The following is a 15,875-nucleotide window of genomic DNA, read 5'->3' as shown; positions in this document are numbered from 1 at the left end:
AGTAGTTTATTCAAGTATTGTAAAAGTGCACTAATTTCATACTTAAAATCAGGCAGTGCACAGTATTCTTAATAGAATTTACTTTAAGTATACTACTTTGCTAAGGGCATGGATCCCCAAATCTAACACCTGATTGGTCTCCCTGCACATTAAGGCGAAGCAAATCGATTACAGAGACTCGATTCGCGTTAACCCTGCCCCCTAACTTTGATGGGTGAGTTTGACAGATTCTTTTAATGGTTTCGATGCACTGCGACACAGGACCATGAAATAATTAAATGCACACTTGAAATAATTATATATATATTTTTTATAAAATGAAGACGTATTTTATTAAATTAATGACACATTTCCATATATAATTCCTTATTTATTTAATGAATTCCACATTTAATTAATTGTTTATCACTGTATTTATTTATTTCTTTAATTGTGGCACTTTATATTAGTGACGTGGTTTTAATTAATGAATGACACATTTATATATTTAATTCCACATTTAATTAATTATTGACACATTTCATTATTTATTTAATGCTGTATTTATTTAATTTTGGCACTTTTTATCCTCCATACTCCACAGGGGTGGTCAATGATTGCCTAAAGATTGCCATGGCCACCCCTGCCCTCCTAGCTCCGCCCCTGCACAGGCTAAATTGTTGGGGAAAGGCTGGTTATTCATTAATATTTGAATTGTACATAGACTACCTCTAATTTTATCCTCAATATCAGAATGACCATTTTACTGTACTTCCCGCGTAATTTTAAGGCTTTATGCTTTATTTCTATAGCTAATGAAAAGAGGAAGACCCCACCCACAACAGCTCGTCATTTCTGCTTCCCGACAGAACCGCGCCCTTCGCTTTCCCAGGTTCTGACCCAGAATTAAAAGTATTCTGCTGCTCGGACTAGAAGCTCCAGCTTGGGTCCCATAAATGACCTGAGCGGAAACCTCCACCTTCAACAGGTAAGAGGTCAGGTGATATGCGCGCGACAGAACGCGCCCTGCGTCGCGAGCGCGCACGGAGTAGGAAGAGCGGATCCAGTAGCACGCGCCTCATTTCCTACAAGTAAAGGATGAGGGTGTGGTGAAAAAAGTTTCTTATTTATTGAAATCACTCGTTTATTTTGTTTATTAAGCGGTTAACCCTGAAATTAACCAAATCAATCCCAACTAGAAAACGTTTCCGGTTTCTTTTCCAAATGTCTGACAGATTTGTCTCTTAGACTGAAAACTGAAAACAAAAACTCAAAAGCTGCTGGATTTATTATGTTTCAGAGCTAGATATGGATTTTATGAGGAAAGAGATCCTAAATGCTATAAACACGCCAACTTTTTATTTAGACCTGTCGCTTCATGCAATCTGTCAGGTATATGTCAGGCTATAGTGATGTAAAAGTTTAACAATGATTATTATCATTACCCTGATTTAAATAAATACTTTCATACTTTAAAACTGGAAAAAAGTTGTGGATGCTAAAGAATTAAATTTTTTTAAGTGGTTTTCTGCAGGTTTTCACTGCTGTTGTGACTATTTTATTATTCGTAAAGAGTTTCTCATCACTGATGATTATATAATTAGGAGCTATAAAAGTTCTATCTAGTATAAAACTAAGAATCCGAAACAGAAAGATTGATAATGAAATGGAATATAAAATAAAAAAAACACATAATCCAGTTACAATGACACTATTTATATAATAAAAAGATAAATAATGGAGTCATCATTAAATGTCACCTATAAAAGAAAATAATATTTGACAGCTAAGTTAAAGGCATAAATAGATCAGCGGGATATTACTGGCTTTGCTGCTGGAGCATTTCAGTGGATGTTTCTTATGGATCATGAAGAAATTTACCAAACATCCTTCTTGTATTGGTATTGGCCGATAAGAGCATTGATTCATTAGTGCATGCAATGCGGCTCCCTCTATCTGCCATCCAATGGTTACCTGTTAAAGGGGTCAAAGAATGATTATATAGGGCAGAGATCACGGATTAGCAGACCGTTGCAGAAGCATATACCAGCAAAACTGGTTTGTGACCAGACACAAGCGACATTTGATGTGTGCGGTTGCAGGCGTATAAATCTGCCCTTTAGACACAGCAGGCAAACCTGTGGAAAGCCAGGAGATGGGAAAGAAGGAGAAGACGATGAGAAAAAGTGACAGAAAGTGTGTGGACTGTTGGAAGAACTGCGGTGACAGAAAAGTGAAATGGAGTGATAGATAGATAGATAGATAGATAGATAGATAGATAGATAGATAGATAGATAGATAGATAGATAGATAGATAGATAGATACACTCACCGGCCACTTTATTAGGTAGCCCATGCTAGTAACGGGTTGGACCCCCTTTTGCCTTCAGAACTGCCTCAATTCTTCGTGGCATAGATTCAACAATGTGCTGGAAGCATTCCTCAGGGAGTTTGGTCCATATTGACATGATGGCATCACACAGTTGCCGCAGATTTGTCGGCTGCACATCCATGATGCGAATCTCCCGTTCCACGACATCCCAAAGATGCTCTATTGGATTGAGATCTGGTGACTGTGGAGGCCATTTGAGTACAGTGAACTCATTGTCATGTTCAAGAAACCAGTCTGAGATGATTCCAGCTTTATGACATGGCGCATTATCCTGCTGAAAGTAGCCATCAGAAGTTGGGTACATTGTGGTCATGAAGGGATGGACATGGTCAGCAACAATACTCAGGTAGGCTGTGGCGTTGCAACGATGCTTAATTGGTACCAAGGGGCCCAAAGAGTGCCAAGAAAATATTCCCCACACCATGACACCACCACCACCAGCCTGAACCGTTGATACAAGGCAGGATGGATCCATGCTTTCATGTTGTAGATGCCAAATTCTGACCTACCATCCGTGTGTCGCAGCAGAAATCGAGACTCATCAGACCAGGCAACGTTTTTCCAATCTTCTATTGTCCAATTCCGATGAGCTTGTGCAAATTGTAGCCTCAGTTTCCTGTTCTTAGCTGAAAGGAGTGGCACCCGGTGTGGTCTTCTGCTGCTGTAGCCCATCTGCCTCAAAGTTCGACGTACTGTTCGTTCAGAGATGCTCTTCTGCCCACCTTGGTTGTAACGGGTGGTTATTTGAGTCACTGTTGCCCTTCTATCAGCTCGAACCAGTCTGGCCATTCTCCTCTGACCTCTGGCATCAACAAGGCATTTCCGCCCACAGAACTGCCGCTCACTGGATGTTTTTTCTTTTTCGGACCATTCTCTGTAAACCCTAGAGATGGTTGTGTGTGAAAATCCCAGTAGATCAGCAGTTTCTGAAATAGTCAGACCAACCCTTCTGGCACCAACAATCATGCCACGTTCAAAGTCACTCAAATCACCTTTCTTCCCCATAGTGATGCTCGGTTTGAACTGCAGGAGATTGTCTTGGCCATGTCTACATGCCTAAATGCACTGAGTTGCCACCATGTGATTGGCTGCTTAGAAATTAAGTGTTAACGAGCAGTTGGACAGGTTTACCTAATAAAGTGGCCGGTGAGTGTAGATAGATAGATAGATAGATAGATAGATAGATAGATATGGACAAAAATTTTGCACCGCCTCGTTTATGGAAAGAAAACCCCACAATAGTCACCAAAATAACTTGAATTTGACAAAAGTAATAAATAAAAATTCTATGCAAATCAACAATTGAAATCAAGAAAATGCTCTTCAACCCTGCTTCAACAGAATGTTTTAAAAATAAACTAATCAAACAGGCCTGGATTAAAATGATAGTTCCCCCCGAAAAGGGACCAAAGGTACATGTAAAATCAAGGTGTATCTACTAATTCGCATTACTGGTTTCTACAACCTAATAATCACTCATTGGGCCCATATATAGGAATACATGTAGTCAATGCCTTTTGGTGACATGGTGTTTACCACACTCTACATGGACCAGATGAAGAGAAGCAAAGGGTTGTCTCAGGAGATTAGAAAGGAAAATTCTAGAGCAGTTTGTTAAATTTAAAGTCCGTTAGACCATCTGCAGCTTAATGTTCTTGTGCCAACAGCTACACATATTATTCAGAAGTTCAAGTTCCATGGACTCTAGCCAACATCCCAACATCCCTGGCTGCGGCTGCAGGAGGAAAATGGTGATAAAGCAAAGAGACAGATATATAATTCAAGGCAAAGTGGACTTAATGGGAGGACACCACTGATGGAAGCAAATCATAAAAAAAATTGACAAACTACTTGTTGACAAGCCACAAAGCATCTGGTAGAATGTCATATGGAAAGATAAGTCAGAGACCTTTTTACAAAGGCAAATTAGCTCTATGTTCGCAGACAGAAAAACGAAACACGTAAAGAAAAGACCATTGTTCCTACTGGGAACCATGGAGGAGGCTCAGTTATGCTCTGGGCTGCTCTACTTCATCTGGCACAGTGCGTTTGTATCTCTACAGTGTCAAATTAAATCTCTAAACTATCAAGGATTCTAGAGAGAAATGTGCTGCAGTGTCTAATAGTTTGGTCTCAGTTGCAGATCATGAGTCTTCTACAGGATAATGAGCCAAAACGCACAGCTAGAAACAGCCAAGAACGGCTGAGAGGAAAACATTGGACTGTTCTAAACTGGACTCTAGGATCCTGGACCTAAATCCTATTGAGCATCGACTCTAAAGGACGAGCAACAAAAGATTAAGTTCAGGAAACCATCGTTTTTGTTCAGGCCTGTTTCATGAGTTGATTTAAAATCATCCTGTTAAAACATGGTTGAAGAAACTGACATCTATTTTTTAGTTCTCATAGAAATGTTGTTTATTATTAATTTAGTCCTGTTCAAGTTATTTCTTTGACCTTTTCTTTCATTTAATGAGGAAAAAAAAACTATTTTGTTTGCGTTTTTTTAGTGAATTGCATGTGATTTAAACTGTTTGCAAGTGAGAGATGCAGAAATGTTTTTGTAAATAACATTTGGATACGTAAAATTTTGTGTCTGTGTTTTCGATCAGAAAAAAAGGAACAGCTGATTCGGGTTAAACTTCCTGTTTTCTATGCTTGTTTTTAGGTAATCTAACATACCGACAATCAGTGGGTGTTTCCAGGTCTGCAGCCCTCCCTCTGTGAGCAAAAGAGGCCTTAAGTTTGGAATCCAACCTGTCAGCTAGCCTGTTGAATTTACTCTCTCAGATTGCAGACAGGTCCTCTGCTCACCCTCCACTGCAGGGATGCTGAACGATGAACTGACCCCAGGTGAGATAGCAGCTTACATGCTCTCTCATTCACTCTAACTCCACCAATAGACTTTGCACCTGGCTCCACCCTGACATATTTGCCCTGCGCCCATCTTCAGCTACGCCTCCTTTCCTCTGCATGAACTCATGCACACATGTTTGGCGTGTTAACGGTTAGTGACCCTGTAGTCAACGGATTCATTAATCCTTTGATGGTTATTATAGCAAATATGCAGGAAAAACTGTGTTACGCAAACAGGCTAGATAGAGTGTGCATTCCCCCAGTGCCAGTTTTTACATCTTCAGTGTGGGGCTAGGAACCTTTGGCAAAAACTTGTTTCTTGTTTTCTATATCTATATGTATATAGGAAGTTTGGCTAAGACAGAAATACTCACTTGGGTGTTAAGTCCTTTTATGACCTACATTCGGAGATTGACGCATTTTTTTTGAAAGCTTATTGTTACATAGATTTTGGAGAATATTTGAAAAGACCTGCCCTCTCCACTTGCACATGCACAACACTAGGGATGCACGATATTGGGATTTTGGCCGATATTTTAAAACTCATGTAGCCGATTAACAATATCGATACTGATGTTAAAGCTGGACAAAAATACGTAGTCATTGAGAATAGCAGTTTTGTTATCCATTTCTGACACTTTGAAAGATAATATACTCAAATATATTTTCATATGCTGATATCACATTTTTAAAAACGCGGTATCGATCTATTTTACTTTCAAAATCTCGTGAAATTTAATCGTTCTGTTACAAACTCTCGTGATATTTTGCAAATTCTTGTGAGATTTTGTTAGTAAAATAGATCGATACCGCGTCAATATATCAACATATAAAAATATGGCAACATTTCGTGAATTTTCGGGGGATTTCGTAGCATAACGATGACATATAGCAATATTTCATTAGTAAAAGAGATTGATATGGTGTTTTTAAATGGCAATATATCAGCATATGAAGATATTGTGATATTTTAATGTATCAATATTTTTTCCCTCGTCTTTAGAAGTTTTTAAAGCTACAGTGTGTAATAATTACAGGGATATACAGTCAGAAATGTAATATATTATACATTACTATGTTATTTATCATCATCTACGAGTTCAGCCTCTTAACCTTAATATTTGCGTTGCCTTAGAATTCGTTATTTATAATTACATAGGAGCGGGTCTCGCAGCCATGGAGGCAGACATCTTTGCGCTACGGCAGCGCAGAGCTGCGATTACTAGCGATTGCGAGATCGCCAAAATGTCACAACGATGTAGAAAAAATAACGGGTATATTTACTATCTTAAGTCTACATGAAATCTATACCCTACACAGACTAATGAAATATTATCTGTAAAATTATCTATGTAAACAAACCACATCACTTGAGAAGGTAGGGGATGCGGACGTCGTGGAAGACATTTTGTCCTGTAACGCTCGCCGTACTGTTGGGGGGGAGAAGCGGGGGGGGAGGGATGTTCATGTTGCTGCAGTCTGCAGTCTGACGCTAGATGTCGCTAAAAGTTACACACTGTAGCTTTAAGTCTGCAAAAAAAAGTTTTTGAGGAAGAAGTAGTATTTTTTTTTTTTTTTTTTTTTTAGACTTTAGAAACTCAGAAGCTGATCAAATATCGGGTTAAATATCGGTGGGGTGGCTGATGTCCGATATTCAGTTTTAAGGCCGATACAGGCCGATACCGATAGGGGGCGATTATATCGTGCATCCCTACACAACACTGTACCGGCTCCCGAGAGGGAAAGCCTATTAAATGCATGCAAGAGTATGCACAAGCCCATTTCTCCTTGTGCACGTTCTGTTTAAAAGTTGCTCTTTGCATCGCTCATACAAGCTTACTTTCCAAAAGAAGATTTGCAATTTTTCCACCATGTCAGACTCACAACCAGTAAGTGAAAATGGGGACGCACACGTAGGACAGCCTTATGTAAACATATCACCAGAATGATTAACAATTAGGAGGACCATTTATTTGATGATCCACCTGGAAAATCCTCCACTATACCTTTAAGTTACTACAGTTATTTAGGTTTGTTGCATATTTACTACCTTAGGCTAATGTGCTAATGTATGCTAAGTCCTTCACAGTCTTAAACGTCAACCCGGTTCAACGAGCCAAGCAGAGAGGTCTAACATCTCATTAAATGATACTAGAATCTATTAATATAATTTCCAATTCCTGTTGCAAATCAACAAGTGTATACAATCATTGTATATGGAATACTTCAGCGGTTCATAGAACCCGAGAGGACAGCTGTCCCTTTGGTCCTGTTCTGATTGGAACCTGCTGGACTCTGTGTTCGGATATCTAACAGACAGTTTCTCATGTTTTCCAGCAGACCCTTGTGATCTTACCTTGGACCCAGAGACGGCCAACAGCTGGCTCCTTCTGTCTGAGGATCTGCAGAAGGTCACTGTTTCCGATCGCTGGCTGAACTACCCGGACAACCCTCAGAGGTTCAACGCAGAGCTGCAGGTTCTGTGCAGTCATGGTCTGACAGGGCGCCATCGCTTCGACGTAGACTGGATGAGCGCCGATAACCGCCACACCGTTGGGGTTGGTTTGGCATATAAAAGTATTCCCAGGAAAGGAACGGCCCGAGCTCCATTTGGGCGGAACCGGGTCTCCTGGTTCTTTGCTTTAGAGAGAGATGCTCTGAATGCGTGGCATGATGGTGAGATGTGGAGCTACAATGTACCTAATGAAGGATTCGAAAAAGTTCGGGTGTGTTTAGATTATGAAGAGGGGGTTCTGTCGTTCTACCTGGTATCTGAAGACTCAGTGGATCATGTTCACACCTTCAGAACCAAATTCACTGAAGCTCTTTACCCTGGTCTTTGTGCTCGCTTTACCTCCAGCTACGCTGCTTTCTGTAACGTCAGCCAGACACCCAAGACGCCTGCAGAGCCTCCCCCAAATCACCCTTAAACCGGGCCTGATCCAACAGGCTGCATCCCTTTAAGCCAGAAGGTTAGATCTCTGCTATGGAGGATAAAAAGTGCCAAAATTAAATAAATAAATACAGCATTAAATAAATAATTAAATGTGTCAATAATTAATTAAATGTGGAATTCAATAAATAAATGTGTCATTCATTAATTAAAACCACGTCACTAATATAAAGTGCCACAATTAAATAAATAAATACAGCGATAAACAATTAAATGTGTAATTCATTAAATAAATAAGGAATTAAATAAATAAATGTGTCATTAATTTAATAAAATACATCTTCATTTTATTAAAAAATATATATATAATTATTTCAGTGTGCATTTAATTTTTTATTGGTCCTGTGTCGCAGTGCATCGAAACCATTAAAAGAATCTGTCAAACTCACCCATCAAAGTTAGGGGGCGGTTATCTAACACCTGATTGGTCACCCTGCACATTAAGGCGAAGCAAATCGATTACATAGACTATGATCCACAGGTTGTGAACATACTCTGAAACAGTAGGTGGCGACTCGATTCGCGTTAACCCCGCCCTCTAACTTTGAAGGGTGAGTTTGACAGGTTCTTTCAATGGTTTCGATGCACTGCGACACAGGACCATGAAATAATTAAATTCACACTGAAATAATTATATTTTTTAAATAAAATTAAGACGTATTTTATTAAATTAATGACACATTTATATATTTAATTCCTTATTTATTTAATGAATTACACATTTAATTAATTGTTTATCGCTGTATTTATTTATTTAATTGTGGCACTTTATATTAATGACGTGGTTTTAATTAATGAATGACACATTTATTTAATTACACATTTAATTAATTATTGACACATTTAATTATTTATTTAAAGCTGTATTTATTTATTTATTTAATTTTGGCACTTTTTATCCTCCATACTCTACAAATCTAACCCGGTGATAAACAAGGAGAGCATTCAAAATCCATGCAGAACAATCCCAGGTTGGGAATTGAACACAGCCTGCTCAAGGCAACAGTGATACAAACTGCAGCCCAGGAAAAAATATTTTCAAATGATTGTTTAAGGTCCTATAGCCTGGTTTTTTATACAATACTAAATCAACTATACTTATAAATGATGAAATATTTCCTTTGATTCCTTTATTACATTTATAACTCATGAAATATTACCTATTAGCTGCCAAGTAAAGCACATTTTTGTTGAGCGTTGCTCAAATGAGGCCAGTTGATGGAAAGTAACATTAATATAAGCTTTTTGAAGCCAAAAGAAAAAAAATTGGAAAGGTTAAATGTCTACAAAAATGTTGTTTGCATGATATCGCCCCTTTAATGTTAACATTCTAATTGATTTGCGAGACCAATCATCTATGGTGTTTTTGCCAGCGCATACCATCCTAAGAAACTGGTTTAATATTATTTTTTTCCATTATAGGGGCCACAAGAGGGGCCTGGACCAGTTCTATAGGGGCACTGGCCCCCGTTGGTCCCTGTCTAAAGCCTCCTTAGATCCCAGTTTGTTAAAGGTATACTATGCAACCGGTGTCGATTTTCCAGCGAGGCTCCCCCCAGAGGGCGAAAGTAAAAGTGCACTGTCGTAAATATGCTCAGCTTTTCTCCTGGTTTCTCCGTCAAGCCAGGCGCGGTTGTTTTGAGCTTAGCAGACAGGCGAACGCAACGAATCACCACGTCTACTGCGGTAAGTGACTATTTTGTTCCAATTTTCGAGTTTGAAAATTTAGCATGTTTTCATACATTATTTGTTATGCATGTGTCTAAATAACAAAGATTGTAGTTAGCCAAGTTATCGCCGTAAAGCAAGACCGACTCTCGTGAGACTTTTGAGCCTGTGGGTGCGGGCCGAGGGCTCCTGCAATTGCAAGTGCGGTATTTCCCCCACAGACCACCAGGGCGGCCGAGAATACCTTTGTTCAACCTGAAATGACTCATTTAATCATCCAAAACGTTATGGAACACATTAATTAACTGAAAAATGTTGCATAGTATGCCTTTAATTGAAAACACTGATTGACACACAACTGAAGACAGGGGCCTGGAGACAGTGGAGCAACAGGAAAAAGATTATTATGTCCATAGCACATTTTTAATAAAATTTTAAATGTGTAATGTACATAAGTAAATAATGTCCCTGCACTTTTTACTTTTTGTAGTTGTTTTTCTGGCAGTTTTGTGTTTTTGAGTTACTCTCTGTTGCCCCCTTGTGCCTGTTTCCTTTCCCTTTGGCTCCCTTCTAGTTAATCCTTTTCACACCTGCTCCATATTAGCTCATTAGTCCATTGTTTGTTCTGTTCCCCATATATACACCACCTCTGCAGTTCCTCATTGCTGGTTTGTTGTTATGTTACTTTGTTGTTTCTTTGCTTCCCCCTGTGTGTTTTCCTTGATGTTTAGTGGATTTTTTTTTTTTGCTTTTCAGTCTTTTATGTTTTTGGACTTTACTTCAGGTGTCTGTGGGATTCCTTATTAAATCAACAAAACTCATCTCTGCCTCCCCATCTCTGCATTTGGGTCTTCAAAAACCTCCACCAAACCTTGACATTACTTAAGTAAAGGAGTTTTTTTTTTACACATGTATTTCATCATTTTGCTTTAGTAAAGAATATGAATACTTTTGACACCTCTGCTTCCGGACAGGTTTCCTGTAATCTCAAATGCGCGACAGACTCAGGATAAGTTCAACAAAATCAGAGTTGAGTCACTGAGTAACTTGACTCACGATAATGTTATCCAGCTTTCAGAAACCAAAACCTAGGATATGTAAAAATCTACCACAGAATTTATCCTGGTTCTCACTGGACAGATAAACATAAAAAAATAATTCCTGACTTGTTTTTTTGCTCCACCGTGAGCTCAGACAGATCCTATAGAGCCGCTGGGTCTAACTGGTACCTCCTGATCTGTTCTGAAATCCAGTTCAACCCTTGACTCGACCCGAGCTGCTGCAGCTGTGCAGTAAACTAGGCTGATCCCCCCACTCCCCAAGCTTCTCATCACTTTTTAATATGCTGCATCTAAAAAAAAAAAACCTCGGCCCAGATTGGAGTTGGGTCACTGAGATTCAGAGCCAGTGGTCCAAAGCTCTGAATCTCTCTGCAGAGATGGAGCGCTGATTACTGCTCAGAACATCAAACACAAACCAGGCCCTTAGAAATTCAGCTGTTTGTTCCAGATACAGAACCAGACTGCTAATGTTGGCTTTTAACAGCATTAATCTTCACTGATGTAAGAAAAAACATTCCTGTTTCCAGATGGTAACATTTATTCCTTAAAGTTCTGCTTCCTGTCTCTGGCTGTGTCCAGCCACCTGTCCTCATTTAAGATGCATCCAATCACACCTGATGCATCCATGAGATCACCCAGAATCCAATTATTTAAAGTTCTTACAGCCTGTATGTTTTTTTCATGATTGTATGTTGATGGAGGGAACCCGGTTTCGGTCCTGTATGTGTTTAGTTCGCTTGTTTAATTAATAACCTAAAAGGAAATTTGATTTGCAACACCAAAGACACAATCTCATTAGAAACTCAAAAGCCACTTTTAGTGCACATGACCCATGTATGGAGGCCTTAGTCCTCGACGTGGGCACACCGGGTTCGAATCCGACCTGTGGTCCTCTGCCACATGCCTCTCTCTCATACCATCTTTCCTTTGTTAAAATAAGGAAGTTATGCCTCCAAAAAAAGCTGTTGCGCCTCGGGGGCTTCCTCGGGTTCTTTTTCTGGGAGCAAGTTATTTACTACTCTTAACTCAAACTGGGTAAAACATATAAAAAGGACTATAAAACAGGAGTAATCAGGTCGTTACAGGACAGAGAAAATGCTTGGAGCTTGAACAGCTGTGGGCTCAAAAATCACCAAAGATTGAGCCCCGAACAAGGTCATCACCTGCTTCTTATAGCTCATGGGTCTATGTGTTGCATCATGTTGATGTTTAGCTGTCCGTATCAGAAACTGACACGCCATCCATGTCTTGAACTTCATGCAGCTTGCTTCTATGCTTCAGGGTTACAGATAGCTATCCCCTATCAGACCGGCTCCAAGATGTGCCCATATTCTGTGTACTCTTAAAGACACGAAGGCTGTCCTGATTAGATGACCTCCGTACACGCAGTGACACCCACAATGTGAAGGAAGGCCTTCTACTCTGTCTAATCTGGCTAACAGAATAACAATGCACATTATGTATAAAGAATAAACCTAACACCGTCAGCCTACTGTCGAAAAAAACAAGCCACTAGTGCCGTAAAACACCCCCTAAAAAAAAATAAAAAATCAACAGCCACTATATTAATACAACACAGATAAAAAGGAGTCCGTCTCTCATTAACACATTATAGTTCCCAGAGGCTCTGGACATGTTATTAACCACTGAACTATAGGGGTTAAAGGTTATAGTCCTGTAAAGATAGCATGAACATCAGATTAAATTACGGGTCAAAGGCCTGGGAGGAGGACTAATGTGTGTTTTGCACTCTAGAATTAGACTTTTCTGGGTACAGCGTCTTCGGATGTTATCATCCCATTAAATGGCCTTTATCAACAGTTGGCAGTCCCATACAATGGCTCCAGATTATGCCTCCTACCTCCCAGTAGGCTGAGTAGGTTGTAAGGTAAATCCTTTTTCGACCGCAGAATTATTTAAAGGAATAGTACACCCAAAACATGATTAGCCTTCATTTTCTACTCACCCCCATGCTGAACAACACTCTGGATTACTTTTTTGATATCTCAAATGCAGCTGGAGATCTGGGAGGCTTCTTGCTGTCTTCTGACATTCAAAAAATGGAGGTCTATGGCGCCCGAGGCAGAAAGGTCCATAAAAGTCCACAAAAAACGTGTCAATATTCCTCCATACTGCTCGTCCAATGTATTCCAAGTGTCCTGAGTGGGTAGTGTCCATAATTTACTTGAAACGAAGTCATTTAGAATGTTTTTAGAGCATAAACAGTAGTGTATAGGATTTCCTAAAAGCGCGTTCACGAGTCTACGGAAACCGCGGCAGACCAAACCAGATCTCCAGATGCATTTGAGATATCAAAAAAGTACTCCAGGCTGTTGTTCAGCATGGGGGTGAGTAGAAAATGAAGGCTAATCATGTTTTGGGTGTACTATTCCTTTATTCTATGTGTCTATTGAACATCATTTTAGTAGTTCTTTCAGTATTGTAAAAAAAAAAATGTAATCGCATGTTGTTTATATTTCACAAATCAAAAACAAAGAATCTCATAACCTGTCAACGAAGTTGTTTTTAAACACCACTGTCATAAAACCAGAATGTAGGACCCAGTATTCAGGCGAGACAGACGGGAAAATTGAAAACATTAAAAACCAAAAATAACAACAAAAAAAACAATACAGAAATGATTGATGAGCTGTGGATCTGCAGCGGCTGCTAGGAGGAGGCGGGACAACACCCTTCACAGGCACTGTGGTTTAGAGAGAAAAACACAGGTAAGTGAGCACCATAATCTGATGGAAGATGATTATCCATGTGTGTCACTAGCCTGGTTTAACAATTCAGTCTATCCTTTCAGACTGAGGCAGGGTCCAGCCGATGGGCTGCCAACGAGATGGGGCTGGAGCCGCCCAGAGGGTCCCCAATGCTGCAGCCTCAGTGAACAGGCAAAAGTCCGAGCCAGGTCAGGGAAAACAGTTCAGAACAGGACGGTTCAGGAGATCAAGGAGTCCGTAGCCCGGTCAGGGGTTCAGAGTAACAGACAGATCCCGGGTTACAGGAATCCACATAGCGTTCAGGCAGGTTCAGGATTCCAAGACTCCAACAGAGAGTTCAGGCAGACCCGTTTGGATGCAGACAGGCAGGCTCAGTAGTTGAGAGGCATGACTAGACATAACCACAGAACTTTAAACCAGCTCCCACCACAGAGCCAAAACAGGAACAGTGAATGCTCAGGGCATGTTCAGGTAACACCAAGACACGACAAAACCCCTCTGTAACTACTGGCCTAGAGAACGAGCACATGAACTAAGGAATCAAAGTGGAACTCAAAAACATAAAACATTATCTGGCCCCGATAGCTGGGCTAAGCAGTATATAAATCAGCAGGAGCAGGTGGATAAGACGAATGATAATTAGTAACTGGGAAGGGTTAGGCAGGTGAGTGAAGTTAGCAAATAGGTCAGCTATCAGAGGCGCAATCATGACAACCACATTAAATCCATATTGACTGAAACACGTGAAACTCATTCAAATGTTCAAAATACATTTTTTTCAAAGTAGGATCATTAGAAATAAAGAGAATAAAGTAGTTAAGTTGTAAATAAAATGCATGGTTTTAGATGCAGGGGAAGCAGCTCCTATCAATGATGAGCTGCATATAATGGAACTGATAACTGCTAATAACAGCCATTTATTTGTTTGATCACATCCAAAACTGGTGCTTAGTATTTAAGATTAAGCTCAGAAATATCAGGATGAATGACAGAAACCCTGGCATGCATTGCTCCAATCAAAAGGCATCCTCAAACAGGATGGAGCAGGAGATCAGACAGGTAGGAGCACAATGGAGAAGAACCCAACTTTTTTAAATAGTAGGACATGGAGGAACCTTTTGGTACCAGGTGTTAAGGAAAGCTCTGTGTTTAAACCTTGAAGCTTTCTCTCCCCTAGTCTCTCCTGAGAAGAGATCCCTCTGGACAAACTTTTTAAATAACATTTAATCATGCATATGTTTTAAATAACCACAAGACAGGACAACAGATTTAGTCAGAAATTGTAATCCTGGTCCAGAGAAGTTGCTTAGGGTTACAGATGGCAGGGCTTACAAACCGGACTCGCTACGTGTTGAAGTCGGTCCTGAATCACAGTTAAAGAAGTATTTTATACATCTCCACTATGCCACATCAGCACATGATTACATCATACAGGTTTGTAAATGAGGATACATCCATGGCTGCAGCCTTATCAAAATAATACACTATGGGCCGAATCTATCAAAGGTTTGCGTGTATAAAAACATGAGCTATTTCACTGCGCACGCTAAAAAATGTACAAACTGATCTATCAACAGCGTGCTAAAAGGATTTGGTCTTTAAAACGTGCTAAATAGCGCCTCTTATCCATTTAGTACTTTTTCTGCCATGAATATGCAATATGGGGCGTTTACACGCAAAAGTGCGTCTTGTGGGAGGAGAACAGGTAAATATATTAATTTAGCACTCGCAAAGTGATTTATTAAACCTGAAAGCGATTTTGCTAACGGTATCTGACTCTATATTTAACATGTTTCAAAAGAAGGTGCAAATAGTCTGTATGCGTAATTGCGCACACATGGCAGCGGTTATTGTCGCAAGAAGGAGACATCGAAATGAAGCAAGGAGACGCAGAGAACGCATTTTTTCACTCCGTGTGAATATTTTTGGAATGAACGAGGAAACGATCATCAAAACATATCGTTTATCCAGCATTGCCATTTTGGAGCTGCAATTCCAGTGATTTGCTCCTCACAGAGCGTCAGCTGTACTTGTTCCTCAATGCTGGTCAGAGGCATCTCATCTACTGTGCCCCCTCCAGTTTTGTTCGCAGATGTTTTGTTATATGCCAGTTTTTCTTTGGTTCGCCTTCTAATATCCTGGTATCTTCTTTTTACTTCATCCACTGTTCGCAAGGTTTCACCGACAGCGTTTACTTTATTACAGATTTGTTCACATATAGCGTTCCTCTGTGTGAC

At 39.9% G+C, this 15,875-nt stretch overlaps 1 protein-coding gene across 2 annotated transcripts; it reads left to right on the top strand.

The window, feature by feature from the left end:
• The first annotated feature begins 5,080 nt into the window (after positions 1 to 5,080).
• On the top strand, positions 5,081 to 8,228 carry LOC119785527 (neoverrucotoxin subunit alpha-like). Of its 2 annotated transcripts, none has more exons than XM_038288248.1 (2): positions 5,081 to 5,224; positions 7,568 to 8,228. In XM_038288248.1, exons 1-2 carry the CDS (start codon positions 5,200 to 5,202, stop codon positions 8,155 to 8,157), a joined length of 615 nt encoding a protein of 204 aa, XP_038144176.1. In that variant the 5' UTR covers positions 5,081 to 5,199; the 3' UTR covers positions 8,158 to 8,228. The 2 variants fall into 2 exon arrangements, with proteins under 2 accessions (XP_038144176.1, XP_038144175.1); XM_038288247.1 differs by having other exon boundaries at positions 7,565 to 8,220.
• The last annotated feature ends 7,647 nt before the right edge of the window (positions 8,229 to 15,875 follow it).

The sequence above is a fragment of the Cyprinodon tularosa genome, unplaced genomic scaffold (genome assembly GCF_016077235.1).
Source record: "Cyprinodon tularosa strain WSP-4 unplaced genomic scaffold, ASM1607723v1 ctg25, whole genome shotgun sequence".
NCBI lineage: Eukaryota > Metazoa > Chordata > Actinopteri > Cyprinodontiformes > Cyprinodontidae > Cyprinodon > Cyprinodon tularosa.
This window is presented reverse-complemented; position numbering and strand designations above follow the sequence as displayed.